At 43.3% G+C, this 25,892-nt stretch overlaps 1 protein-coding gene across 1 annotated transcript in view; it reads left to right on the top strand.

The window, feature by feature from the left end:
• The first annotated feature begins 254 nt into the window (after positions 1–254).
• Positions 255–25,892, top strand: part of LOC311232090 (uncharacterized protein) — a 54,945-nt gene continuing 29,307 nt past the window's right edge. The window contains exons 1-2 of the mRNA XM_084318779.1: positions 255–327; positions 3,353–3,488. Of these exons, the coding sequence (XP_084174905.1) occupies positions 3,368–3,488 (121 nt within the window). The 5' untranslated portion in view covers positions 255–327; positions 3,353–3,367. The remainder of the gene's footprint in view (positions 328–3,352; positions 3,489–25,892) is intronic.

Raw genomic sequence — 25,892 nt, 5'->3', positions numbered from 1 at the left:
ACGGATATTTTGGAAAATCTTCACTTTAAAATGCGTTTAAGAAAATCTCTGTTTATGTCTCTGAAAACACCCTTTACGTGTGGATGAAACATGAAATGCCCAATCGTGGAATAAAATGTGCGTTTGGCAAAAGATCCAGATACGTGGGGACATGGCCTAAGCTTAACCAGTGTAGAAACAGGCGTCAGCCAATCAGAGAGCGTCTTGCCAGAAATGCGGCTACGGAAAAAAATAACGCAAAGGATACACGCAGACGGAAGTAGTTGCTACAGTAGCTCCTCCTCCTCTCTGACGCGTCCGACTCCTTTCTGGATTCTCCTCGTTCTGGTAAACAAAGGACATTAGGTTCATGTAGACCTCTCCGTTTTGTTATAGTAACATCTGCTTTTATTCCTCTACTGACCGCACATCTGATCTGTTGGGCGTTTCTGCCACTTTTCCATCCAGACTGGGCCTTGACTAGAGGTAGCTGGAGCAGCTAACAAGCTAAGCTAAAGCTGCTATGCTAATGCTACTGTACGTTAGCACCACGTTATGAGTTTGGGAAAACATGTGACGTATGTATACTAGAGAGAGACATGTGCGTTTATTCAGCTCGTTACTAATAATGACCGAACATCTCAACTGTGGAGCGTTTCAGCCACTGTTTCGGCTTTACTTGAGAGGCTATGCTATGCTAATGCTTCTAGGACGAGGTTGAGATGGCCTCAAACAGGTCTCGCCCACGCAGAGGGAGTAGGGTATATCTGCAGTGCCGTATCCCCATACATAGGAGGGGCCTGTACTGTGCGTTTGGGGCCTGTACTGTGAGGTACACTACTGCACATGCGAGAAACAAAGTAACATATAACATAGGACACTAGAAACATAAAGTAACATACGGAAAATACGACCTAATGTCCAAAATATTGTCTTAAACTGAATATCAATTGGATTAGGAGTAACCAAATAAAGCATTCAATGCAACAAATTGTCTATAGTCTAGAATTTTTATCTTAAACTGAATATCAATTGGATTACCAGCCCTGACTGTTACTATAAACTTAACCTCTTCTGGATGAGGGCCTAAACTTAACCCTTAGACTAGATTAGAATGACTTTACTTTGTTTCTCGCATGCACAGTAGTGCACCGCACGGTATAGAATAGAAATACTTGTATTATCCTGTGGGAAATTTGACACTGCAAATCGCTCAACATTTAAACATTTAGACAGAACAGGTCACGAATAAGAATAATAAAACAAATCAAATCAAGTTGCCTAAAATAAGAGTAGAGTCAAATAGAATAAAAATGGAATAAAATATACAGTAAAAATATATAATGAGGTCTACAGTAGGTGTAATATTGCACAGCGCTAAGTACAGGCCCCCAACGCACATTACAGGCCCCCAACGCACAGTACAGGCCCCTCCTATGTATGGGGCTGCTGCACTGCAGTTTTATGCTATTGCGCAGAGGGGAAAACATTCTATCCTCTGGACTGGACAGGATATTCCTTTATTGATCCCCTTGGGGAGATTCAGTCGTCATAGTAGTGGGGTGGGGGGTACAGGTATGGTCAGGGACGGGTAATTACATAGGCCGTCAACAAGGGTTCTCCAAGCATCCCGATGGGACACACCTGGGGCCAGCTGGAGAGGTTGGCTCAGGATCGGGATGGTCAGGGTAATAGGAGAGCAATAGATATAGGGAATAAATAAATGTAATCTGAATATACAATTTTAATAAATTAAACCATACACAGGTGCAGATGAGTTATACCCTCTTGGTCATAATATAAGTTACAATAAATATAGGCAATATAAAATATGACTAAAAGTAAACAGTATACACAAAGGTGCAGATGATGGTCATAATATGCGTTATAGTCCATGCAGGGTTTAGTGGTTAAGAGTCAGACATTCCTAATAGTTCTCAAGTTCTGCAGCCGTTGGTTCTCCAGCTGCTGGCAGCAGTCCGTGCCCCCGGTTGTGGAGCCTGATGGCCTCTAGCATGCAGAACTGGCAGACGGGCACACGGACACACACGTTGTAACAGTAACGTTAGTGCCAGCTTGCTGTTGCTGTGGCCTGGTGTTTTGAAAGCGCTCCTGTCCTTACCGAGCGGTGTGGAGGTGAGGAGGATCTGACGGTGATCTGGGCTTGTTCAGTAGTGGTAGAAATCTGTTATCCAACTGATATTCTGTTGTGACCATCCATGGCTCTTCTTTTATATTATTATTAGTGTTATTATTATTATTAGCCGCGGCAGCCTCAGATATTAGCCCTTCATTAGCTAAATCCAGAACTAACATTAGCTTAGCAGTGTTTCTCATCTGTTTATCTGACATACATTAAAGTTGTAAAGTTGTATTAGTTACATTTTACCAAACAATCATTTTTTAATCTTCTGTAGATGTCCACGATATTGCATTTAGTTGTATTTTCATTTAATTGAGTGTACTTTCTGACGAGGACATGGTCTTAGTTTTTCCAATGTGACCCTGGAAACACTACTTGGAAGACAACAACATCTGATTGGCCAAAAACAACAGCTGCCTGCATCAATAACCAATCAGATGTTTTGGCCATCAAATATCATATGCAATATCATAGGCTTATATTCATAGATCAGAACTATAGCAGTGCATCTGTCTATATACACACCCATGTGTTTTTCAGTTCTTATGAAAATCTTCCTGTCAGGATTTTCCTCCCTTTCCAATTTGTCAGCCTAGGAAAATAGAGCTACCTGTATAGCTGGTTAATGACTGATGGTTCTTGCTTGGCTTTCTGTGTTCCTGATGAATTTCTTTTTTTTATCTATTTTTTCTCCCATTTTCTATTATTTCTCCCATCCCAATTTCGTATCGTCCAATTCTACCCTCCCCTGTCTCGAACGCTGTTAGGCCATGCCTCCCACCAGCCGGCTGCAATGTGGACGAAGCCTTACATCATGTGTCCCCTCCGGTACTCGAGGAAGCAGCCGTCGCATCTTTTCACCTGCACAGCGCAATCTCTCAGCGACGGGGGTCTGCGTGGGAGGGACACGCCGCCCCCGTCGCTTCCTGATTCTGCTGCGCAGGCGCACCAACCGACCTGTAGGAGTCGCTGTCCACAACGTCCGATCCCCACCCATCACCTTCCCACCCCCTAATACTGCCAATTGTATTAGTATGAACGACCAGCCAAGCTGATAGCAATGCGGAGAGCTGGGCTCGAACCCAGCGTCACCTGCATTGGTGGTGAGCGCCTTGCCCACTGCACCACCTAGCCGCCCTCTGTTCCTGATGAATTTCAACTGAAAAGTTAGACCTTTGTTTGTTAGGATGAATGTACAATGTACTGATATTTCTTTCCTTACTTTCCCAGAAGATTGATCTGAATATGACTACCCCTCATAGCCTCTCACACCTTGGTTTGAGAGAACTGTCTGTCTGTTTGGTGGACTGCATGAAACCGCCACAGCTGGACCAGGAGCAGAGCTGTTTGGACTGCATGGAAACAAGTATGGAAATGTTGACTTTAATCTGTAAAGATTATGACTTTATAAGTGTTGACTTTAACCTCTTAACACTTTCAGTGCCTTTGATTAACGTTGATTTACCCCGTTGAATGCCGCGACCCACTTCAATGATAGCGTTGTGAACGCATATTCTCTCTCTTAAATTATGGCTATGTCTAATCTGCCTGTCGTTTATCAATGACTTGTTTGCAGTCAACATTGTCGAAACGGATTGTTTTTTTATCGGTTAATTTTCGTTTTATAGCATTTTGAAAAGCCCTCGTTTTCAAGGAAAATATAAAGATTCCATGATAAAAGACATTTACTGGAATATTCTAGAATACACAAAAACATTGAAATTTTTCTGCCTATTTATGAATAGTTTACAAATAAACGCTAGATTATCAATAGTATATGTGTACGTATGCATGCTATAGAGGCGATCTGAAAAATCGATTCTCTTATTTCCTCATCAGCGATCACAGCCAAACAGCCACATCACACATAGGGCAAACGCTGAAATCTCAGTGAAAACAGGTCTGATTATCCTAAGACTGGTAAAATAGATTCCTTACCTGAGATCAGATGTTATCCAAAAAGATTATTCCAATTCCTGATCGCCATTCCAAATATCGATCACGCTTATTGATTACAGTGTTGGTACTGTAAATACATAATCGTCACTGTTCTGAGGGCCGGCGATCACTTGGTCTCTTCAGTTGGCTTGATAGAAAAATAAAATTAGCAAACTGACCCCTCCCCCTGTATCAGTCTGAGCTGATGGGGTGCAGTTACACAGGGAGAGACGATAGGGGGCTGTATCTTCCAAATTGAGCTCAGAGAGACTCTGCAGCACTAACCCATGGCTCGATTGATGAAATATGAATTAAAATCACCAATAAAAAAAATACGGCAAACAAACGACATTTCTCGTCCGTCGGCACTCACCGGGGGGGCTGATAAAACGAGATATGTCGTCGCTGGCACTCAATGTGTTAAGCCAGACTCTAAATTCGCCTAAAAGTATATACCCAAGTAAAAGGAAGATTGCTCCACTTCTACAAGCCTGGTGGTATACCGGTATTCATATTCCAAATTACATGCACAATTCAGTACTGTATAAAAAAAACTGTAAATCATCTTCCCTTTATTCATTTACTTTTTTATAAATTTTTTGTACACTTGATCTCAAGAAGGTGCTGAATGAGCACCTGAATCTTTCACGACTGGTCAATGTTAGCATGGTGTTATTCACCTTCAAAGTGAATTAAACAGTTTTATAAAATAATGTATATTCTCCTTTGGTTCATTACAATTTACTTGAGCATAGTATCAGACACAATATTTCTGACACTGGGAATTAGGGATGCCCCGATCAATCGGCCACCGATCGTTATCGGCCGATAATCAGTATAAATATGCGATCGGTGATCGGTGATAATGCTTTATTTTCGCCGATCGTCAACCGATCTCACTCTCTGTCTCAGTTCTGTCTCAGACACCGGGTGGTGCGGCGTCTGCTCATCCCTCCAGCCCCTCCCGCACGCATGTAAACACGGGTCTAGTAGTCTAGTGGGACGGGACACGGGAGGACGGCGTCTCCCTGAGCTAACGTTAGCTTAGCTACCGTTACAAAATGACCCAGTCAACTATTCACTTTTAGTTTAATACATGATGAGGCATTGTCTAACCGAACGGTATCTAGCCGGCCAGCTACTGATAGCTCCTGACATCAACAAACGCTCCATCAAGTCTAGTAGAGACGTGTATGATACCTGTTAGCTGTTAGCTGTTAGCTCACGTTAGCGCAAGTTAGTTCACTGTTCAAAACTAAATGTCCCATTGAACTAAATAATTCACTGAGGCGTTGTATTAACGTTATATATCTTGCTAGCAGTAGCTACAGATAGCTCCTGATATCAATGTCTTATAACACTGATTCGATGCGTATTCGAGCTGAGGGCATGTTGAATGTGATATGACCACAGTAACGTTATACCATTAGGGTCCATCTGCAGCGCAGGAGAATCCTTGCCGTAGCTCGAGGCTACTCGAGTATAGGGTCCAGGTGCAGCTCCGGAGAATCCTGGCCGTAGCTGGAGGCTACTAGAGTACACACAGACAGTGGAGCTTGTTGCGTGGTGGCGATGTCTCGCAGATAATACAAGTACAAGTCTAATTATATAATATATATATTTTATAAAAAAAGAAAAAAATATATTTATATAAAATTAAATAAAAAAAATGTTAATCAAAAACGATCAGTATCGGATCGGTATCGGCCGATATGGCTCACGACGATCGGTGATCGGTATCGGTGGCAAAAAACGTGATCGGGGCATCCCTACTGGGAATACATTTCCTGAGGTCCATCTATGTCCCTAGATACCAGGGCCCTCATTCATCAACGTGACGTAGAACATTTTCTATTTCCATACTTTTAGAATTTAGAATGTGTGCATGCACAAAAAAAACGGGATTCATCACACGTGCGTACACAGGTCCTACGCACACCTGTCATGATAAATATCACCTTGGTCCTACGCCGAGGCTCGTGCACACTTTCACGTATTTGCATACCAGAACCGCCCCGATTAACCATATACGGTAATGGAACACCGCCATGAAATGTGGAGAAGTGGACTAACCCAAGCGAACTCTGAGAGACTTCACTGAGAGCGAGATTGATCACCGAGGTCCAACCGAACTTGAACGTATAATCTTCGGTGCGCCGGGAGCCAAGGATGTTGACTGACCCAGTCCTGCTACAGAACCAGCACATTGACAGAAATAAATGACAAGAGATGACCCGACATTAAGCACTGTAATGACTGAAATTAAATCAATTTCAGCACGCCAACTCTGTGCTCTACAATGCCTATTGTGTGCGCTCGTCATGAGCCCGTGGTTCTGATCAGAGTCATTATGGCTTCAGTGGATAACCCTGATCTACATTGTGATGTTTTAGATACCCCAGTAATAACATTACAATTGAATTAAATACAATTAGGCCTGAATGAGACTCCGGCCACCGGCACATTATCAGCCAAAATGCGCGTTTATTGATGGAGCAAACTCTGAGAGATTGTTCACAGAGGCGCTGCCGAACCAAGATATAATATGATGTGTATAATATAATGTGTGTAGAGGCATATGATACAATCCATTTTGTTGTTGGTATTAGGTAGCCTATGAATTACATATAATAGCAGCCAGCCTACATTATGCAACAGTAACTTGCGCATATATAACACACAGCCCTGCGAAGCCTGCATACAGTAAACTAACTTGATCATTAATCTAGCTTTTGTATCTTTACGCTTATGAAAACATTAAATAATATGTATAGGCTATAGGCCGCCTATATTCTCAAATGGCTTAATGGCTATCCGAGTCCTCGATATCCTCGCGGACGGACCAGTATTTATATGATCATATTATATTCATATTCATATCATAGTTTACTCTATCAGCCTACCAGCATGTAATACGTTCTTTGTTAGAACTCAACTCGTTATTATTTTGCGCATAGATTGCAGAAATACGGGAACGTTTTGATTTAGGCTTTGACATTGTAAAACTAAATAAGTGAAATTCTGTAATATCACCCACACGCAGTGATGCCACAGATTACTTGTAAAAGTAATCTGATTACTGATTACTCCTTTAAAAAGTAATCTAAGTTACTTTACTGATTACTTGATTATCAGAGTAACTTAGTTACTTTGAAAGTAACTAGGTTACGAAGTCGTCGTCGTTCCCCCAACAGTTTTTTTTTAAACGCTTTATTGAAAGTGCATAAATAGTTTTTAACTTGTTTCTCTGCACATAACGTAAATTGTTAAACTAGTGCTTCAGCTTCTGTACAATCAAGTATGGTAAAGCAACAGTCTATGATGCTCACAGCATTAGAGCAGCCAGCCAGTGGTTTTACAAAACCAGTGTATCACATCTAACAAATGCAGGCTGAACTATTCAATTATATCAACTGTAACTATTAAATTGTTTTTATAAATGTCTCTCTATAAACATACAATCAGTCTCTCTTTAACATGTAAATTAACTGTAAATCTGGCAAATAAGAGCTTTTGCTCTGCCACCATCAACCCTCCTGTACCTAGTCGAAGCGTCGGCTAGTGTTGTGATTCCAGATGCTTTCAATGCAATTGGATGTGCTGTTTTTAGCGGTAGACAGTATTTTGTTTCCTCCGCCGTGAAGTAGTGACTGAGGCTACGTTTAGACGAGCGTTTTGGGGTGGAATTCTGAACAGAAACGGCAAAAGTCATCTTGCGGTTTCACTTTTAATTTTGCCAAGCGTTTTGGGGTGGAATTCTCCGACGACGGAGCCCTGCTGGCACACGATTGGCGCATATGTCACATGACGTGCTGTGAAGACCCGCCCTACTCTGCCTCTGATTCGCAGACTGTGGATGGGGAATGTGATTGGACCAAAGCAGAGTCACTCAGAGACAGAGGGACCAGTCACGCCGCGGGACACATTCTTGTATTTAACCCTTTCACTGCCACACCACGTCACTCCCAAAAGAAAAACAGCTCAAAATGTATTTTTGACTGTCGAAAACGAAATAAAATACTGCATTCCGCCTGCATTATGAATTTATGATGAGATAGTAACGAAATAGTAATGCACAGCCACTTGGACAAGTAACTGCAATCAGATTACTGGCTTTTAAAGATTAACGCGTTAGATTACTATTTTCGGGGAAAAGTAATCAGATTATAATAACGTGTTACTTAGTAACGCGTTACTGGCATCACTGCCCACACGATATATGCTCTGTGTCCAGAGCATGTATGCTTTTCATTCATAAGACACATTTATTGCAAGGGTTTTGTATACACATACACTCAACAAATAACCTCTGTCTGTTCTAATTGCAATGCGTTTTTATATCGTGGGTGTTCATATGACTTGTATTCTGCTTACAGCTTCGGGGTTCCACTTATTACGTTTAACAATGGCAAAGCCTTTTAAATATAATCAAAACGTTCCCGTATTTCTGCAATATATGCGCAAAATAATAACGAGTTGAGTTACGCAGAGCACAGTCAGTGCTTATTTCCGCGTTGTGAAAATATTCTACCACCGGCGCCACCTACGCATGGTCCGACCTGTGCTTAAATATACGCACAAAGTCAAGCACAAGTTCAAATAGATAAATCCCACACTTTGCTTAGAAATGATCGTACGCACGGCTTAAGCACATATCTGTGCGTACGTCAAGTTGATAAATGAGGGCCCAGGAACATGCAAATGGCCTTGTAGAAGTGGAGAAATCTTCCATTTACTTGGGTATGTACTTTTAGGCAGATTTTCTGAAAGTATGGCTACGGCTTAACCTCTTAAGCCCGGAGCCCTATTTTCTGAAAATCTGCCTAAAATACATACCTAATTAAATGGAATATTGCTCCACTTCTACAAGGTCCATTTGCATGTTCTTGGTATCTAGGGACATCTATGGACCTAAGTGAATGTATTCCCAGTGTCAGAAATATTGTGTCTATTACTAGGCTTGCTTAAATTGTGATGAAACAAAGGAGAATATGAATTATGATTTTTCTTTGCATCTTTGACAGTGAATAACACCATGCTAAGAATGACCAGACATGAAAAACGGCCACTGAGCTCGTTCAGTACCTTCCTGAGATCACGTGTACAAAAAATCTAAGTGAATTAATAAAGGGAAGATGATTAAACAGAAGGTTTTGTAGATACAGCACTGAATTCTCCCATCCGGACCAATGCAATTTGAAATATTATTATAGAATAGCAGGCCTATAAATTACTTTATTATAGCCAATTCGCACATTTATGTATTGGGCCAAATCTTCTCTTTCAAATGGCCGAGTTCAATCTTGGATTTTAGTATCACCAGGCGTGCATGAAAAACAGATAATGAAATCTACTGTATGTACAGTAGGTTTTTTTTTTTTTTTTTTTTTGGTCTTTTTCCCCCTCCATTTTCCTCCGATTTTCTCCCATCCCAATGTTAGTCGTATGCCAATTCCCAGTCCCTTCCTGGTCGCTGCGCTTTACCCCCCACAGTCAGATCATTTGGGAGAGTGGAGGCTACCACGTGCTTCCTCCGACACACGTCCAGCCAATCACCGCTTCTTTTCACCTGGCAGCGCGGATTCTCATTGAGAGGGCGTAGCGTGTGGGAGGACCACACTATCCCCCTCACGTCCAATCCGCGCTTAGCAGGCGCCCCGACCGAACTGTAGGAGTCGCTGTTTACAACGACCCGGACCCACCCCGCCAGCTTCTCCCACCCTCTGATACAGCCAATTGTATCAGTGCAGACGGCCAGCCAAGCTGGTGACAACCCCGGAGCTGTGAGCTGGATTCGAACAGGCGAATCAAGCTCACAGCTCCGGGGCTGGTGACGAACGCAATCTCCGCTCGACCACCTAACCGCCCTGTACAGTAGGTTTTTAATTCTTGCAAGAGCTCCGCCATTTTGAAACTGATTTCAAATCGGATGTTTGCTAAATGCTCAAAATAGGGGAGACAAACTAACTGTGCTCCAATATATGCCAATAACGTTCAGTTTTGTGGTATATAATCCTGAGTAATAAGAAAAATAAAAAATAATAATCGGGAAGCCACTTGCTTGCAGAAAACTAGAAGCCTTTGGGAAGTGTTGTTTTGAAAAATTCCAACGCTCATTGAAAGCTCTGGAAGGATGTCCTCTTCTCAAAATTACTCAAAATGACTACATTCACAGACGGCCGGTTATCTGCGATAACAACAACACATAATCTTTTTCTTCTTTGATCCACTTTTTCTCTTTTTCTATTTCTCCCATCCCAATTTATCGTGCCAATTCTCCCCTCCCCTGTCTTGAACGTTGCTCGCACACTTTAACCTATTGGTAAACAAACGTATTAATGAAAATATTAAGGCTGTCAAAGTTAACGCGATATTAACGCGTTAACTCCCGATTCTATTAATGCCACTAATTTTTTTAACTCAAGATTAACTAAAAAAAAAAAAAAAATCTTTTACTTTTTTATTTTTATTTTTTTACTAGACTTCACTCAGGTGTATTATTGATGCTCTCATTGATACTAGGGCTGGGCGATATGGCCTAAATATGATATCACGATATTTTCTGACCTTTCGGCGATACACGATACGCATCACGATGTTTTTCTTTTTTTCCCCAAACAATTCATTATGAGGCTTACCAAGACAGTATTTGAGTTTGCAAGCTAACATTAAAGACAAAATAAAATCCCCATGCATTTAGCATTTTTATATTATATATTAGATTTAGATTATTGGATTATTAGATTATATATTGCATATATTTAGCAATGAGATATTATATGATTTAGATATGAAATATGATGAATTGAAAATGGGGGACCCTGATGTAAACAAGACGAAAGTCTTTCGCTGGTCTGCATCCCCTTAACAATTGTATGTATTGAGCTGTACTGTACCCATTCTGCAATATGTTAATAAAGTTTTAAATCAATCAATAGGATTTTAGCATTTTTATGAAACTACTGTATATTTGTATGTCTCTAAATGTTTTGATGAATTGAAAATGGAGGACCCTTATGTAAAAAAGCCGAACGTCTTTTTCTGGTCTTCATCCTCCAGTCAGTCCACTGTTGTTGTATTGAGCTGTACTGTATTGTACCCATTCTGCAATCGTTAATAACGTTCATTCATTCAATCATTCAGCCGGCAACATAATAATTTTGATTGACAGTCGAGTCTGCCAATTACGTCACACCGCTTGTACCCGCCCTGCTGTTCTTAGCACCAATCGGCAAGCAGCGCTATTCTTTTTTTACTTCCTGAATGCCCTCCTTGATTTTAACGAGAGCTCAGCTCAACGACAACAACAACAGCTCACCGCAGCCGACGAGTGATTACTAGCGCACCGCAGCATGACAACGAGGCATAATGATTTTACTGCAACAAATGTTATAATAAAAGCCTTTCCATACATCTGTCTGATTGAAAACTTTATTAACAGACCGCAGAATGGGCACGCACAACTCGGCACGGACTGAGATATGAACAGTAACGCTTGCTATCTATGTCGTCATCGGACGTTGCTATGTTTGGGTAAATACGCTGATGTGTAACTATATAACGTGTAACTATATAATGTTGATGCCACAAAACGAATGCCTTTGTTAATCATAAGTACTAACTAACTTTGATGCAGTAGTGTGTGTGTGGGAGCGGCGTTGTTCAAAAGTTTGAACGGGGTGGACCAGATTGACGCGACACAATCCTCTTGGGCAAAACATCACGATATCCACGATACGTTAAAAAAGTGTATCGTTAATGAACTGTACCCGATATTTATATAATATCGTCATATCGCCCAGCCCTAATTGATACTATGTTTGTTTCTGAAGTGTGTGTGTGTGTGTGTGTGTGTGTGTGTGTGTGTGTGTGTGTGTGTGTGTGTGTGTGTGTGTGTGTGTGTGTGTGTGTGTGTGTGTGTGTGTGTGTGTGTGTGTGTGTGTGTGTGTGTGTGTGTGTGTGTGTGTGTGTGTGTGTGTGTGTGAGATATAGAGAGAGAGGGGGCTGAGAGAGATGAGGAAGGGGCAAGAGAGAAAGAGAGCTGGGAGAGTGTGTGTGTGAGGGAGAGAGGGGGTGTGTGATTAATCAGCCCTTGTGTGGGTGAATGTAACAAGTTCCTAACGTTTTCTTTCCCCTATTATTTCATGCACACTTTATTCATTGTTTTAAATTATTATTTTCTTTTAAGTTATTTTGTGCATCACTCTGTTTTGAATTTGATACAAATTTGCAATGCATGAGAGTCATCCTTTTGTGTTAAATGGCTGCATAAAGCAAGCATTTGTTGACTCGCATGTTGATAAGAGTATTAAAACTTGGAACTTGAAAAAGATCTGTTTAAGGTAAAACAAAAAAAAATGCGATTAATTTGCGATTAATCACGAGTTAAATATGGACAATCATGCGATTAATCGAGTTAAATATTTTAATCGTTTGACAGCACTAGAAAATATACATTATAACTGCTGTTGTGACTTATGATGTTTATTCTTGAATACGTTTGAGAAAGAAAAACGATAATTATGACAGACTGTGTAGAGAGCTTGATTTATGATGTTATGTCATTTTGGTACCGGTCCCGTCGGGTGGAAGAGGTTAAGAGGTTAATCATACAAATTGTATTAATTGGAAATTAATGAATAATGTATATTGAATATCATATTAACCTCTTCCGCCTGCCCCGGACCGCAAATGACATCACGTCATGAATCAAGCTCTCCAGACTGTTTGACATAATAATAGTTTTTTTCCCCCAAACATATTCAAGAATAAACATTATAACCATGTCACAACAGCAGTTATAATGTATATTTTCATCAATACGTTTGTTTACCAATAGGTTAAAGTTTTATTAGTGAGGTTTTAGTTTTGAAAAATGTGTTGTTGTCATCGCGGAAATCGGCCATTTTGAATTACCGGCCGTCGGTGAATGTCATTTTGAGTCATTTTGAGAAGAGGACATCCAGAGCTTTCAATGAGCGTTGGAATCTTTCAAAACTACACTTCCCAAAGGGTTCTAGCTTTCTGGAAGCAAATGTCTTCCTGATTATTATTTTTAATTTGTCTTATTACTCAGGATTAAATACCATAAAACTGAACGTTATTGGCATATATTGGAGCGCAGTTAGTTTGTCTCCCCTATTTTGAGCATTTAGCAACCATCCGATTTGATCAGTTTCAAAATGGCGGAGCTCTTGCAATAATAAAAAACCTACTGTACATACACAGGGCTGTACACTGCAACGAGATTATCGCAAATTGCCCCTTAATTTGGCCCGTGCGAGTGGAAAATAATATTTGGGGGCAACCTTGCGAGTAGTGATTTCAACCCTTCATTCGCATTTCACTCCTAAATTAATCCATACAAATTGGATAAAAAAAATAGTAAAACATTAGCCTACAACCAGGGCTGTACAGTGCGACATAATGTTGCGGTGCTATGAAAGAATCTGTCGGCAATGAATGAACTTACTGCGATAGCCTGAGTGAAAACAATATTTGCGTGTGAAGTGAATCTGGGCCACGCAACTTGGTAGTTGTAGTCTATCGTGCGATTAAATACCATGTCCCGTCTGCGTAGAGTCCATACATCCAACACCAAATCCCATAATTCCTAGCGAACCATCGATACGAAACTGAATGTGAGCTATGCATCGCCAAATAAGAACTTCCTTTCAATAAGTTTAAGCCGCTAATTTTGCTCTGCAAGAAGAACGGAGCGGATACCAGTCCATCTTATGACAACCACGTCCGATGTGGAGAGATGATAAGAGACCATAGCCGATTAAATTAAGTCGGATCTGGCAGTGATGATTGACGGGGACACGGACACTTCTAACGTTCAGTTCAGCCATGCATTTTGTGAGTCGCCCACAGGACGTTTTTCAATACTTAAATACTGTCTACTTAAATTTCCCTCCGGGGATCAATAAAGTATCAACTTATCTATCTATCTAATAATGAGACAATATGCAAATAAGATAATACTAATAATTGTCACGGTTCCCCGTATATGAAATGAAAGTGGCTTGCAACTTACTGCTGGTAAAATCACTGTTTATTTCTCGTTTTGCATAGTATTACATTCCACTTCTATAAACAATCAAAGTCCTACGTAAGAGCCTCATACGGGTCAATTAAAGCTTTTTGATTAGTCTTTCCTTCGAGCTAAGTTGAACTGAACATTTCACTGTCAAAAGCGCAAACTTAAACAAGGTTGCGTCGCAACACCGTTTTCAAAATAAAGGTCACATATACACATAGCGTAGTAGGCCTCTCAATTCTTATAAAAAAAAGTCCCGGATATACATAAACATGGCATAGTCAGATCTCTATAAACGGCCCAACACATTGATCACTTTAGGCACACCCTGAAACCAGTAACATCACAAATATGAAGCGGGTAATTACCCATAAAAATAATAAACCTTTCATGGGGTTATTTACAATAATAATAATTCATTTAATTTATAAAGCACTTTTCATTGTGAAACAAAGGTATGCAGAGTTTCTTGTCCTCCTGATTAATGCAATGGTGTGTGTGTGTGTGTTGTGGTGATCTCATTCAAGGACCACTACAAGCGCGCGCACACACACACACAGTTTGTTGTTTTTGTTCTATTAGTGATTTACACACTTTCTCAGTTGGTTCATTATAAAAGATACAAACCTGAAAACAAACGCACTTAAATGTTAAATAAAAGGACCACAGTGATGAGGCAGGAGGAACATATTTTATTTTATAATTCATTTTTTTTTTATCCACTTTTTCCCCCATTTTCAATTTTTCTCCCATCCCAATTTTGTATCGTCCAATTCAACCCTCCCCTATCTCGAACGCTGTTTCATGCCTCCCACAAGCTGGCTGTAATGTGGACGTGTAAGCCATACATTGCACGAGTCCTCTCCGGTACTCGAGGTAGCAGCCGTCGCATCTTTCCACCTGCACAGCGCGATCTTTCAGCGTCAGGGGTCTGCGCTTTGGAGGGATTCCGCCCCTGTCACTTCCTGATTCTACTGCGCAGGCGCACCAACCGACCTGTAGGAGTCGCTGTCCACAACGTCCGATCCCCACCCATCAGTTTCCCACCCCCTAATACTGCCAAATGTATTAGTACGAACGACCAGCCAAACTGAAAGCAATGTGAAGAGCTGGGGGTCGAACCCAGCGTCTCCAACATTGGAGGTAAGCGCCTTGCCCTGCACCACATAGCCGCACAATTTTTTTTGCACTATAATGGTAAAATTGTTATTTAAAAATGTGCCCCTAAAAATATTCTTCGCCCCTAAATTTCTCATTTAGGGGGAAGTGTGCCCCTAGTGAAAAAGCTTAGCGTACAGCCCTGATACAGTAGATTTCATTATCTGTTTTTCATGCACGCCTGGTGATACTAAATCCAAATTGAAATGAAGATTTGGCATAATCCATAAATGTGCAAATTGGCTATAATAAAGTCATTTATAAGCCTGTTATTCTATAATAATATTTCAAATTGCATTGGTCCGGATAGGAGAATTCAGTACTGTATCTACAAAACCTTCTGTTTAATCATCTTCCCTTTATTCATTTCCTTATATTTGTTGTACACGTGATCTCAAGAAGGTACTGAATGAGCTCAGTGGCTGTTTTTCATGTCTGGTCATTTGTAGCATGGTGTTATTCACTGTCAAAGATGCAAAGAAAAATCATAATTCATATTCTCCTTTGTTTCATCACAATTTAAGCAAGCCTAGTAATAGACACAATATTTCTGAATACCCGGCCTGGCAAGGGCGGGGCTGGGGGAACCCACGCTGTGACCTCCTGGGCCTAGGGTTCCCCCTCTGACAAATTTTTTTAGAGACGGGGAACCCTGCTCCGTCGACAGACACAACACCAGGCTCACCAAACAGACGCTGGAAGTGTGGTGTGGGAGCCGCATGACAGCACAGCATTCTCATAGACAGACCCAGGCCTAGCTAGCAACTGGGTGTCAGCCCCTGTCTCCATGAGAAGCGATATGTGGGGCCGCTTGCGCTTCACTGGAAGAACGCGGCCTGCAGCCAAAGGGGAAGAATCAGAGCCCTGAGTCCCGTAGTGTAGCGGGGGGGAGTAACCGGAGAGCGTGCTAGACACAGCTAGATGGCAACGGTTTTTCAGGGCGTGCCCATCTAACATAGCCGATCCCTCGGCCGCCGAGGCTGTCGGCCTTGTGACCACCTGTTCTCTTTGTGTCCAGGTCATCTCAGGCGGGGGAAACATGGCCGGGGGGCCTCGCCGCAGCCGCTGGCGAGGCCGTGCTCTCACCTCTGGCTGCGCAGTGTGGGGCGGCGTGGAAATACTGCCCGCGCCCCTGCGGACAGACCAAAAAGTCAATCCGCGGAGAGGGGAGCCCTGAGGAGGGGAAGTCTCCTCTCCTCCTCAAGGGGAGATTTCTCCAACCAAAGATGCCTGTGAACAAGCGTTGACAGCATCCTAGCCCTCCCTGCGGTTATAGCTTGCGGGTGGGTCAAAAGCTGAATAACCTCAAAAACCTGTGCGATGTTTTGGACGTCGGCTGGCCCTAAGGCCCCACCACCTGACACCATTTCGGACAGAAAAGCAGCCAATTGAGCAATGTTATTAGTTGCTGCTAAATTCTGTCCCGCGGCGGTATAAGCTTCATCAGCCCACTCAGCCACCTGCCGGGCGGACTTGCCCTCCGGCGTTGGCTTCCGGGTGGGGTACCGTTCAACCATGCCAGGGCAAAAAACGATGCTACCTGCTCCTCTAAGCACGGCACACCTGTCCTGGGCCCTGTCGTCAGCCCATCCACCCGTGTAAAGGGTAAATAAGCCTCAGCTAAACCCCCAACATTAGACACCGATTGACCGTCAGCAATGAAATGGTTAAGATGAGGGAAGAGTGAAGACAGCCCCGGCGGGGCACATGGGAACGGCGCCCCAAACACTTTAGCGCGCTAGGATACTTGGAAAAACATTCAACAATGAGTCATGATGACCACGTTTATCCAAATACCCAGCCCCCCGCGCCAATACATCGTCCGGTGTCAAGCGACGAGGAAAGCACAGGATAGGACCGCCGTTCCGTCTGGATGTGCTGAGAAGGATCCGGGGGCTGGCGTACATCTGGCGAAAGCCCAACATTGCGTAATTCCTCCCTACGCTTCATAACAATGTTCCACCTGGTTGAAGTGCATATGAGCAGCTTCCGCGGATGGAAAAGAATGAGGAAGGGTGTAAGCGTGACCACTTCCTGCCTATTGTAGAGGCACGCACGGAAGTGGCGTGGTCACGTGCAGGTGGGTGCATGTGTTAAGTTTCCACGGGCACAGTAGTTGCTAGGGCTGCGCGATTAATCGTAAAAAGACCGCGATCTCGATTCATAGACCTATGCGATACATATCTTTTTCTTCTCTGTGCATGCAGTAGGAGTAGGAAGACGTTGGGAACTAGGCTAATGGAGGAACCTACTTCCAGTGACTGACGCTAAGCTAGGCTAACTGTGCTTCCTACTCCTACTGCATGCACAGAGAAGAAAAAGGTATGCATCTTATAGGGATGCACCGATATGAAAATTTGCCACAGATACCGATACCGATTGTTCAACTAACACAATCGGCCGATACCGATACCGATATTTGTGGCAAAAAAATATATATATTTGTAATTTTTTTTTTTTTATATATTTTTTGTAATGAAACTACTGTATATTTGTATGTGTATGTTTGTATTTGTAGGCCTCTTTACTTACTTAAAAAAAGGAAACATCAAGAAACATGTTTATGGTATTAATTCCACCATGCCATGTAGCACTATCCCTCTCCCAGTATGGTCTGGCGGCCTGCAGCTGGATACTATTGTCTCAACCAGAGCTCTCAACCAATGCAATAGAACAATTTTGATTGACAGTCGATTCGGCCAATTACGTCACACCGCTAGCACCCACCTCCTGCTGTTCTTACCACCAATCGGCAAGCGTTTATTCATTTTCTACTTCTGGGCATGCCGCCATTGATCTGCTTGCGAGAACCACAACAAGCTTACCGTAGCTAATACGTTAGCTGCCCGCCGACCAGCGCTCCACAGGATGACCAAACGAGACATAATGATTTTACTGCAACGAATGTTATAATAAAACAAAGTAGGGATGTCCGATATTATCGGCCGACCGATATTATCGGCCGATATCGGCAGTAAAATGTGATATCGGAAAATATCGGTATCGGTTTAAAAACAAAAAAAACAATAACAATATTTGTTATATATATATCCAGTGAAATTATTAGTTACCTGAAATTATTCAGTTTTTTGGACGGGGAAACCCTGCATATATCGGTATCGGTTGATATCGGTATCGGAAATTAAGAGTTGGACAATATCGGAATATCGGTATCGGTAAAAAAGCCAATATCGAGCATCCCTAAAACAAAGCCTTTCTATACATTTGTCTGATTGAAAACTTTATTAACAGATTGCAGAATGGATTGGGTACAACTCTCATGGCTCTATGAGCAACGGAAGGAATTGAGCTAGTAGTTCGGGTAAATACTATGCTTATGTTATTGAACGTGTAACACTAACTATATAACGCTAATGCCACAAAACGAATGTTTGTGTCATTTTAACAGCAGATACTTTCTTAAATGCCATCTTCCCGAGAGAGGGGTGTTGACGGGGAGCTGTGATGGGTTCGCTTGGTTGTGTTATTAGCATTGAACAGCTAACCGAAAGCTAGTTTCAAGTTTCAAGTTTCAAGTTTCTTTAATAGTTGTCATACAGAAGTACAGAATACTTTCATACAAAATGCTTCTTACTGTTACGCTCCAGAGACTGCTAGACAAGATAGTATCAAATAACATAGTATAGCATGTAAATTAGAAGTAGAAAATGAGGTCACAGTGTTCAGTATAGACATATGTACAATGTTCGATGCAGAGTAGACGTAACTGAGTTACCATATAATATACAATACTATGCAGTGTACTAATGTACAATACTATATAGTGCAAAGCAGAAATGGGATGAGGTACAATTTAGGTACAATTTACAGTAAGGTGTACGAGTTGTAGTGCAATCCTTCATCAATAAATATAAAGTGTGGGGAGTGGGTGCTACAGTGTGTTTGTTTAAAGTGAGTGTGTGCTATAAAGTGTGGGGAGTGGGTGCTACAGTGTGTTTGTTTAAAGTGAGTGTGTGCGTGTGGATGTGTGTGCTATGTGCGTTTGATGGTTGTTGTGTAGTGTTCATTGTTCGTTGAGCAGCCTGATGGCCTGGGGATAGAAGCTTCTTCTGAGTCTTTCTGTGCTCGCCTTGAGACTCCGGTATCGCTTGCCTGACCGCAGCAGTTCAAAGAGGCAGTTGTTCGGGTGGCTGGAGTCTTTAATGATTCCCTTAGCCTTGCCCCTGCACCGCTTGTTGTAAATGTTCTGGAGGGTGGGGAGCCCCCCTCCAATTGTGCGTTCGGCTGAACGTGTCACTCTTTGTAGTCTGCTTCGGTCTTGTGCAGTGCTATTCCCAAACCAGGAGGTGATGTTGCCAGTCAGGATGCTCTCTATTGTACATGAGTAGAAGTTCTTAAGGATCTTCTGACTGACTTGGAACTTCCTTAGGCGCCTGAGGAAGTAGAGGCGTTGTCGTAGGGCTGGGCGATATGGAAAAAAATCATATCGCGATAACGATATGATAATTTTATTTTATTTCTCGATATCGATAATTATCGAATTGTTATAAGTATAAAAACATTTTTTTTTTTTTTTTTTTTTAACAACATATGTATGTTTATTTTGCAGCAATTCTTTGTCATTGCCGCCATCTTTAGTGTTACATCCCCTCACACTCCAGTTCTCAGGCTGCAGCTGGTTTAAAAGCTAAAGTAAACCGGCTTCTCTGCTGGCTGTGGCTCCAGAGGAGTTGAACAGTTCTGGCTCTGCTAGTTTATTTTCGATCTTTTGGTGCTTTTTTGGTGGACAAACCACTGCACATGTGCACTGTGACTCGTGACTGGAGTCTAGTTCTGCTAGCACACATAGCCTACTGTGTACAGACGGTTTCAAAATGTATTTTAAATTAGAAAGCAAACAAAATAAATGGACAAGAGAAAAAGAAATTGAATTAGGTCAGTATTGTCATTTGGACAAGCAAAGCCATTACTTTAAGTTGCAGGCAAGAAAGACAAGTCTGTCCACTGTCTCTGGTTTTAAAACTGCCCTGTTGCAGGAAAAAAAGAAAAAACGATTTTTCGATTTTTTTTTAAATTTCGATATTCGATATCGATTATTAAAATATATCGCGATATTTATCGTTATCGTTATATCGCGCAGCCCTACGTTGTCGTGCCTTCTTCACAACACTGTCAATGTGTGTGGTCCATGTCAAGTCCTCGGATATGTAAGCTCCGAGGTACTTAAAGCTGTTCACTCTCTCAACCGGTGCCCCGTCGATGCTGAGGGGGCTGTAGTCCTTGACCCCCGACCTCCTGAAGTCCACAATCATCTCCTTTGTTTTGCTGACGTTCAGGGAGAGGCTGTTTTCCTGGCACCATCCCGCCAGGACCTTGACCTCTTCCAGGTAGGCCCTCTCATCGTTGGCAGAGATCAGGCCCACCACCACTGTGTCATCAGCAAATTTGATGATTGTGTTGCTACTCCGCTGAGCCACACAGTCGTGTGTGTACAGGGAGTAGAGGAGGGGACTCAGAACACAGCCCTGGGGGGCCCCTATGTTGAGGGTGATGGATGAGGAGGTGCAGTTGCCTGCTCTCACCACCTGGGGTCTGCCCGTCAGGAAGTCCAAGACCCACTGGCAGAGGTCATAGTTCAAGCCCAGGTCCCTGAGCTTGGCTATGAGTTTGGAGGGGACTATGGTATTGAATGCCGAGCTGTAGTCGATGAATAGCATTCTCACATAGTTCCCCTTCCTCTTGTCCAGGTGTGATGCTGCTGTGTGCAGCACATGGGCTATGGCGTCCTCCGTGGACCTGTTGGGGCGGTATGCAAATTGCAGGGGGTCCATGTTGATGGGGAGGGAGCAGCAGATGTAGCCCTTTACTAGCTTCTCAAAGCACTTCATGGCTATGGAGGTGAGAGCTACAGGGCGGTAGTCGTTGAGGCAAGCAGGCTTGGATTTTTTGGGTACAGGGATAATAGTGGACTTCTTCAGGCAGGTGGGGATGACAGCCTGTTCTAAGGACAGGTTAAATATGTCAGTGAATACCGGGGCCAGTTGGTCGGCACAGACTTTTAGGACGCGGCCGGGGATGCCGTCCGGTCCTGCTGCCTTCCTGATATTCACTTTTTTAAAGGTCCGCCTCACCTCATGCTCTGTTACCCTGAACACTGAGTCTCCATCAGCAGCAGACCCCCCCCTTGCCGTGGCTTGTGGGCTGGTGTTGTTATTACCAGCATCAAACCTCGCATAGAAGGTATTGAGGTCATTTGCTAAGGAGATGTCACTGTTCAGTTTGAGGGAGGTGCCTTTGTAGTCTGTCATCGTTTTGAGCCCCTGCCACATAGCTCTGGAGTCAGCCTGTTCAAACTGGAGTTCAATTTTATCCCTGTAGCGCCGTTTTGCCTCTGTCACTGTCCTCCTTACGTTGTATCGCGCCACCTTGTGGTCATTCATGTTGCCTGCCACCAGGCCGTCGTTGTATGCTTTGGTGCGCGCTTTCAGAGCTTCACGGACGGATTTGTCTACCCAGGGTTTTTGATTTGGGTAAACTCTAATTGTGGTAGTGGGGATTGTTTCTTCCACCAAAGTACGAACAAAGTCCAGCACTGTCTCCGTGTAGACATTAATGTTATCTGTGTCGCGGAACACACCCCAGTCTGTGCACTCAAGCGCAGCTTGGAGCGTCTCCTCTGACGTCAAATCCCATTTCTGCACCTCTCGCGAGACTACAGGAGTGCTCTTGATTCTTTGTTTATATTTTGGTGAAAGAAAGATGGCCGCGTGATCAGACTTACCAAAGCCACTAGCAGAATGAGCCTTGTAGCCACCCTTGAATTGTGTGTAACAGTGGTCTAAAATGTTACCGCCTCTGGTGTTACAAGTCACATGCTGATAGAAGTCAGGCAAAACCTTCCTCAGATTGGCGCTATTGAAATCACCCACTACTACAATGGCGGCGTTAACGTTCGCTGCTTGGATTCTATTTACCTCGTCGTGGAGTCTGGAGAGCGCGACACTATTGCTGGCTTGCGGTGGAATATACACTCCGACCAGGATGATCGCCGTTAACTCCCTCGGGTGGAAGAAAGGACGACACTTGATGGTTATATATTCCAGGTTGGGGCAGCAGTGGTTCGATAATTCCTTCACGTTGGCTGGATCGCTCCAATTGTTGTTCAGCATGAAGGCGATACCTCCTCCACGCTGTTTGCCGGACTCTGCTGTTCTATCCTTGCGGTGGATGAAGAAGTGATCGGCCGGTTGGATGGCGTGGTCTGGGACTTCTGGCGCCAGCCACGTTTCAATGAAGCAGAGAACATTGCAGTCTCTAACGTCTCTCTGGAATTGAATCCTTGCTCGGATGTCGTCCAGTTTATTGTCAATTGATTGTACATTGGCTAGCAATATACTGGGTAGTGGCGTTCGGTGTCGTCTGGTTCTCAGTCTATTACGGATCCCAGCTCTCTTCCCTCTCCGCCTGATGATTCCTTTGTTCCTGGGGTCAGGATCTGGTCCCATTGTCCTCAGAATCTCCAAGCTGATCCAGGGAGTAATCTAGTCGGTAAGTTTCCCGTAATCCGATGTCTATAAGTGACTGACGGTCATACACATTAAATGCACCTACTGTTGGTACAGACAAAACTCTTAAAACTATAAATAATAACAAAAGTAAGCACAATCTCGACGGAGCGCACAGACAGGCAGCCGGACGTAGCGGCGCCATCTTGTTTATTTTTACCAGCTAGCGTTAACTAACGTTAAAGGTTTAGCCATAACGTTACCTTGGCTAAAGTTGGGGCTATTCATAATCCAGCAATAATGGCTGCAGACCTGCAAGCAAAGTACAGCAAGTTGGCAAAGGAGTATTCCAACGTAAATCACATTTTCACCAGTAACTTTAGTCTTTCCATCTCCCGGTAGCTCATGCTAGCTAACCTAGCTCATGTTAGCGTCGTCACTGAGCGACCACCTCGTGTACACAATTAATGACATGTTGTGGACAGCCATATCGGTGACAATGTTTAGCTTTTAGTGCCAAATGATAAGAGTCTGAAGCGGAGTCTCAAAAGAGAATGTTGAATATTTAGTAGTAACTTTGATGCAGTAGTGGGGGACTGGGGGCGGCGTTGTGCAGGACGTGACTGAACTTATCGGCTACTGCCATCGGCACATTCAAGCTTATCGGCCGATTGCAGTCAACAAGGCACTTATCGGCCGATACCGATATCCGACCGATACATTGGTGCACCCCTAGTATCTTAACACTCCAACATTTTGGGAACCCTGGAGTTAGACAAGAAGATGCATACCCTTTTCTTCTCTGTGCATGCAGTAGGAGTAGGAAGACGTTGGGAACTAGGCTAATGGAGGAACCTACTTCCAGTGACTGACGCTAAGCTAGGCCTGTCTTCCTACTCCTACTGCATGCACAGAGAAGAAAAAAGGCATGTATCTTCTTGTCTAACTCCAGGGTAGATGGCAAATAAGCTAATTTCCCAAAATGTTGGCGTTTTCCTTTAAACTATACAGAACAGCCACTATAATGTCAAAACATAACATTAGTCTGCAGAAATGCGCCGTTTTCGACTGCTTTGCTCGCAGCGTTCCATCCACGTCCACTGCAGGTAAGCCAAGATACGGAGTTAGCTAGGCTATTAACAAATTATTACGAATAGGCTAATAATTAAGCATTACATCACGCGACAGAGTGTGTTATAGAAATTAGATCTAACGACCACCCATAGGCGTGATCTAATTTCTATAACACATGACTTAAAGTGGTGTAATACTTTTATACAATGGCCGAATTCACCCAACCTTATTGCTATAGAATAAACACACAGTAATTGAAGCATAATGGAGATTTATTCACACAACCATCCGCAGAAAAAGTAGGTAAAAAAATTAAGAAAAAAGTTGCCTCTGTGTCTAGAAGCAGAGGGAGGTTGCTACAAAGCATGCTATCTAACAACAAACCATATAAATCCCGCAATGTATTATTGTTTTGACAATGGGTCATGACAAACCAATTACATAATCCAACATTGTGTAAACAACTAACATATTCCAATTGACTATCTTTTTTAAATTATTCGTTACGAATATATCCATACTTCCATTGTGTCTGGGACATCCAGTGAAATCGCTTCGTGCGACAGTTAGGGTTGGGCATCGTTTGGATTTGAACGATTCCGATTCCGATTCTCCATATCGATTCCTGTTCTAACCGATTCTCGATTCCGATTCTTTGATGTGCAGGTCAAAACAGGTCACAGCTTATTTCGCAGGAGATTTTGTTTTTGTTTTGAAATATCTTTCATTTTGTTCATACTATTCACATTTTCAGTTGACTTGATACAGTTTAATTTGGTTGCTGTACTGTAACTAGGGGTATTAATTAACAAAGTACTTTTTTTATTTTTATTTTTTGTAAGAATCGAAATTATGAATCGAAATGCAAATATGTTACAGAACCGGTTCCTATTAGAACCGGTTCTGTTTCGTTAAGGCTTCGCTCAGCACCAGTTGCACTGTACTTCACTTCGTGTACATACACTGAATAAAAAAATTCCACCATGTACCTTTACATCCCCATATTCGTCTGACCACACCCCCTTCCGCTTACCTTCATAAGCAGGTGTGTGGTCACCTACTCGCCTCCTTCTTCACTTTCACCACAAGGAAGTGCCTCGGTAGATCCCCACTTGACGAGGTTGTTAGCTGAAGAAAGTTGAGACGTGTTTACATTGTGCTTATTTTTTTCTTCTCTCATATATTCAATAGAAAAACCTAAGTCATAATGTCTACTCCGAAGGGTCGTGTTCGCAGCGCCACTCTCCACCAGCGATTCTCCATTTCCGCCTCTGTCGTACGTCCTGGAGCGGGGCTGTTGCCTCTCTCGTGGTTGACAGCCACGCCCGGTAGGCGTCCGATGGGTAGTTCGCCTCTCCAAGGAGCTGGTGCACCGGTGCCGTCGCCTATGCGATGGCCTGGTTCTGGCTCTGGTTCCTCTGTTTCCGAGGAATCGTCCGCTGTTGGGCGGCCGGTTCCTTTGGTTCCAGGGGATTTGAGACGCAAACTTTTTGCGTCGGCTCGCTCCCGTCGCAAGATGGTGGCTTGCAGACGCGAACGGCCAGGGTTTGGTGAGTTGCTGGAGCCCAGTGAGGATGCGTCGGCCTCTACATGCCCAATGGAAACAGAGGATTACATGGTAGAGGCGGACGGGTTCTTATTTGAAGGCCCGGTGGAGACAGGTATCCCGCCCATCCAGGTAACACTGGAGGGGGGTGAGATGTCTCCTTGGGGCGCCTCGTTTGAAGACGTTGGAGAAGAACCTCTGACTCGTCGGCGGGATGCCCTGCTATCAGCCACATCGGAGTGTGGCTCCTTGACCAGTAGCAGCCTGCTGTATGTGAGGGATGCGGGCTCGGTGGAGGAAAGTCTGCAGGGGGAACTGCAGGCTTTGTTTCCCGAGCTCATGGTGCTGGCGGCAGTCGCAAACGGCGTGCCGCTGCCGCAGCCACTGCCTGTTCCTGTCCCTGATGATCTCATAGGTCATTTATGGCAGCGTCGCCCGGTGAGAGGGGTGGACGTTGTCTACCCATTTTTCCCCTCAATGGGGGCCTATGTTCGTCAGGGCCAGGTGGTGTCCCACATCATAGGCCTCACCCCCGCCTACGTACAA

The sequence above is a fragment of the Notolepis coatsorum genome (genome assembly GCF_963971535.1).
Source record: "Notolepis coatsorum genome assembly, chromosome: 7".
NCBI lineage: Eukaryota > Metazoa > Chordata > Actinopteri > Aulopiformes > Paralepididae > Notolepis > Notolepis coatsorum.
This window is presented reverse-complemented; position numbering and strand designations above follow the sequence as displayed.